This window comes from Vipera berus (assembly GCF_964194415.1).
Source record: "Vipera berus genome assembly, chromosome: 2".
Taxonomy (NCBI): domain Eukaryota; kingdom Metazoa; phylum Chordata; class Lepidosauria; order Squamata; family Viperidae; genus Vipera; species Vipera berus.
In genome coordinates, this window is record NC_138203.1 from 143,682,199 (window position 1) to 143,686,665 (window position 4,467).

General features: G+C 44.5%; 1 protein-coding gene across 1 annotated transcript in view; it reads right to left on the bottom strand.

Moving 5' to 3' along the window:
• Positions 1 to 3,918, bottom strand: part of CACNB3 (calcium voltage-gated channel auxiliary subunit beta 3) — a 50,215-nt gene extending 46,297 nt beyond the window's left edge. The window contains exon 1 of the mRNA XM_081321854.1: positions 3,805 to 3,918. Coding sequence (XP_081177980.1) covers positions 3,805 to 3,849 — 45 coding nt within the window. The 5' untranslated portion in view covers positions 3,850 to 3,918. The remainder of the gene's footprint in view (positions 1 to 3,804) is intronic.
• Between the last annotated feature and the right edge of the window lie 549 nt (positions 3,919 to 4,467).

The window sequence follows — 4,467 nt, forward strand, 5'->3', positions numbered from 1 at the left end:
AAGATGAGTTGAAAATAATTACTTAAAAACAAAGTTGTGTTGAAGCTGTCCTTACCTTCCCATCAAGTGGTCCAAGTACAGCCCCTGTTGAATTTCATAAACTCTTACCTAGGTCCCGTTAATTGACTGATTCTTGTGTATAGGCATGACCAATAAATCCAATAAACCCAATAACTGGGAACTTAACAGCATGGTCCTGATATAACAGAATAAAGAATTGGAAGGGACCTTGGAGGTCATCTAGTCCAAACCCCTGCTCAAGCAGGAGACCCTATACCATTTCAGACAAATGGTTGTCCAATCTGTTCTTAAAAACTTCCAGTGTTGGAGCATCCACAACTTCTGGAGGCAGGTTGTTCCACTGGTTAATTGTTCTAACTATCAGGAAATCTCTCCTTAGTTCTAGGTTGCTTCTCTCTTGACTAGGTAGTTTCCATCCTTTGATTCTTGTCCTGCCTTCAGGTGCCTTGGGTAATAGGTCAACTCCCTTCTCTTTGTGGCAGCCCCTTAGATATTGGAACACTGCTGTCATGTCACCCCAGTGCTTCTTTTCAGAAAATGAGACCTACTCAATTCCACCAACTGTTGATTTTAGCCTCCAGTCCATGCTCATAATGTTGGGTGGCTGGGATAATTCTCAGGGCTTCCACAGCAAGCATGGTCAGAAGCTCACTCTTCCCTGTTTCTGGAAAATTAGTTCTTGAGCTTCAAAGAGTCCCCTGAAAGCCTGCGCTCAGAATTAAGGATGTTTCCTCCTTCTAGAGGTGCCTTCAGATTTAAAAACTCCCAATCTAAAATCATTAATGCCCATATCTATGTAGTAACAGGAGATAAGGGTTAACTCTGGTTCCAGTTGTGTTGTCAGGACTGCAACTATGAGCAACCTAAGAAAACAGGGAATGTGGGCCAAAGAGCTTAAAAGCCATGCTATCAAAGAGATGCAAACTCTTTCTCTCTCCTTTTATCTTGCCACTTAGCTGAGCTTTATTTTGATCTCCACTGTCTTAACAATCTTTAGATTCACTATCCCTCATATTATGTTTAAAATGAAAGGAAGATTCCTTATTTTGAAGGCAAATGCAAATGGCAGCCAACCACCTGCTTTCTCCAGGGAATACGAAAAGCAAATACTATAAATGAGGGATTATGGATTACAATGAGGAATAGAAATCAAGAAGGCAGGACTTTTCTAATCTGTGGGGGTTTTGTTTTTTTTCTGAGCACTGATATTTGGACAGGAGGAGACTAACACAGGAAGATAACAAACCATTTTCAAAGTATTCATATCCAGAATCAGGAACTTGGCCCATCTTCTGCTCCTGTACCAGCCATTTGATTTAATTGACGATTACACAGGGTAAATTCAAAATGACAGGAGGAATGGCTGTGATTGTGATCCAAGGCACTCAAATTCAATTTATCATCAGGGCTGTTTGTCCTGTTTCTGGCTTAACTCCTCAAACAAGCACACAGTACACATTTGGGTAGTGTAGTGGATCCAGAAATCTTCGCAAATTAAGGGTCTTCCAGGTTTTAACGTACTCCCGACCACCAGAGCCACCAGGATGGGTGGAAAGCAAGGTAAGAATATGGGTCTATTACTGAAAACCTCCATTGATCCACCAATCCAGGGCCTGGAAGCTTTTTTGGGTCCAGTCATTCTTTCCCAGCCTAATTTGCCCTGCACTATTGGGATTCTGCAAGATCAAAGGAGAAAATCATACAGTTTGCCTTCAGCTTTTTGGAGGAAACCCAAAGGTGTTTTTTTTCAAAAGCCAACTGGATTTTCTTTGTTTTTCCTTGAAGTCATTTCACTTCTCATCCAAGAAGCTTTTTTTAGCAGTTCTAAAGAAAAAAAAACGTCTTCAAGGAAAAACAAAGAAAATCCAGTTGCCTTTTGAAAAAGCATCTTTGGGACAACTATGACCTGCATGACTGAGAATCTCCACAGACATTTACTTGCAGGTGTTTCATTACCCAAACTAGGTAGCATCTATGTAACTAACTAGGTAACACTAACACTGAAGTTATGTAGTTTGGGCAATGAAACATCTGCAAGAAAACAACCAAGCTCAGCAAAAATCTAAATCTTATCTGAGTGACATATAAGCACTACACACAATAATCATAAACCTAATAACAAAACTTAAAAATAATCAACAGGTTTATAAAGAGAATAAACAGAATGCCAACATTTCTGAGAACTTAGAAACCTGACATTAGCATTTAGGAGTTCTTTTCCCTAATAATATGGTGCCTCTCAGATGTTTGTGTTGTTGTTTTTCTGTACTATAGTTCCCATGATCTCTGACTCATGGTCTTGCTACTTAGAATTTACAACAGTTGCACCCCAAAATATCTGGCAGAAACCATGATACCTTTAGAGAAGGAAAAGGTGATGACCCTCAATTGTCTTCTGACCTTGCATCATCTGCCCAGTTTCTATCTAAAAAAAAAAGACACCCACCCACCCCTCCATTTCTCTCTTTTTCTTTAGATAGATCATAATCAAGGGGAAGAAGGGAAATAATAATACAATCTTCAGAAACAGTCTTTTGATTTCGATAAGACATCTTAAAAAGGGAAGGCGGGGTTGGGGGAGAAGAGAACGACTCACCCTTTGAACATGCAGGGCGTCTCTCCCTTCCCTCCAGCTCAGGCAGAGCCTTTGGGAAATGCCACAGCCCCCCACCACCCAGTTCCGTCATGCCATCTGATCATCCACCTCCCCCACTGGCTCCCGCCCACACATCTGAAAGCAAAGCAGATGTGCCTACTGTGGCTGCCTGACCCCAACCTAGAAGGCAGGAAGCCACAGACCTGGAGATGATAAGAAGTGGTCTGGCCCCCTGCAGGAAACCCCAAACCCTGAAGGCTCCCCTGGTGACTGACACTGCTGAACTGGCATATTGGTGGAGACTTCCCTGGGCCTCTCTCCCCTCCCTCCTGTTGTTGTTCCCAAATAACCTCTCTGCTTAACCACATCTATCATTCCCGCACTCCTAGCCAGGATTTCCGAAGCTACTTCTCAAGCTCCCTCTTTCAAAAAGGGATTATCTTAAGGGAGCCACTTGAGCAACAACGGATGCTTCCCCAAAACAGGGTGAAAGAACCACAACTGGGATGCCCATTTATATGGACTACGCTACCCCCTTCTGCTGCCAGCTTTAGAAAGGCATAAAGCGCCTCCTTTACAAAGGTAGGATGTAGAGCATGTCCAAATGGGCAGAGGTGGGATCTATTCAATCTCTGCCACTCTTCTGAAAGGACTGGAGTATATACATTAGGCTCACCAGCCAGCAGGTGGAGCAGTTTGGAGGGAGCTGTTAATGCACTGGAATCTCCAAGTCTGGATCATATCCAAATGGCTCATCTACCCACAGATCTCTCTTCTGCTCTTTGAGGAAGACTTTGAGACCAAAACTATGGTATCTACCACCCTTGTTCCAACCAAGGAATGCAATCTCTTCAGTCCCCATCCATTTCTCAGAGATTCTTCACCACAGATCTCTCCATTATAAGATATTGTCCCTTGATTTAGGAAACCAGTCAATATTATCCCAGTAAATAAGGAAACACTGCTTCTCCTCCCAGATGCCCATTTAACCCAATCCCCTGCAACCGTTCAATGAACTGATGGGCAAACCCTGGCACCCCTGAGGTTACTCAGCCCCAACTTTCCAACTGTCCTTCTTGATTACCCCAGAGATCATCACACACACCCCAATAATCAACTAGGAAGTGGCCAGGAAGTGGGCGTCTCCCAGCTTAAAATAGACCCTTTCTCTCAGCCTGTCGACTCACCACTTCAGAGTCTTCGAATCCATGGAGATAGGAGTCGTCATACATGAGGGAAGGAAAGAATCGTTGAGGAAGCCAAGCCGAGAGGGAAGAAAAATAGGAGCTCTTCCAGATGGACAGTGGTCTACTGCTGTGCCCCCTGCCCTAGTTGGGTTGGGGGCAGCAGGTGACACACAGTGGCAAAGCAACTCAGCCTGCTATCGATCTGATTCCCCACCCTGGATGCTCTCATTCTCAGCTGAGCAGCAACAGCAAAAACAATAGCGCCCACCCACCAGCCCTCCCTTGGGGGCAGGCACAGAGACAGGCAAGTAAGGAGGGAGGCGAGGCAGGCAGTGGCATCTGGACAGTGCAGCTCTATCTGCACCTCCTTATAGCAACACGGAAGATGTAGGACTGGGGTGCCAGAGGACATGAAGCAGCGGGACACAACAAGGGAAGAACTGGTCATCAAGAGAGTTCTTGGAAGTGTGGAACAACCCCACCGGATGGGAGGAGAATAAGAACTATAACCACACTTTCCAACCAACACATCCCCCATTAGACTGCTTCCCATGAGTTAAGTGGGTACCAGACAATTTACCACACAGATGCAGAAAAGCCTACTGAGACATCCAACCCACGGGTGGGTGGTGACCTCTCATTGAGTTACCTGCCACCAAAATG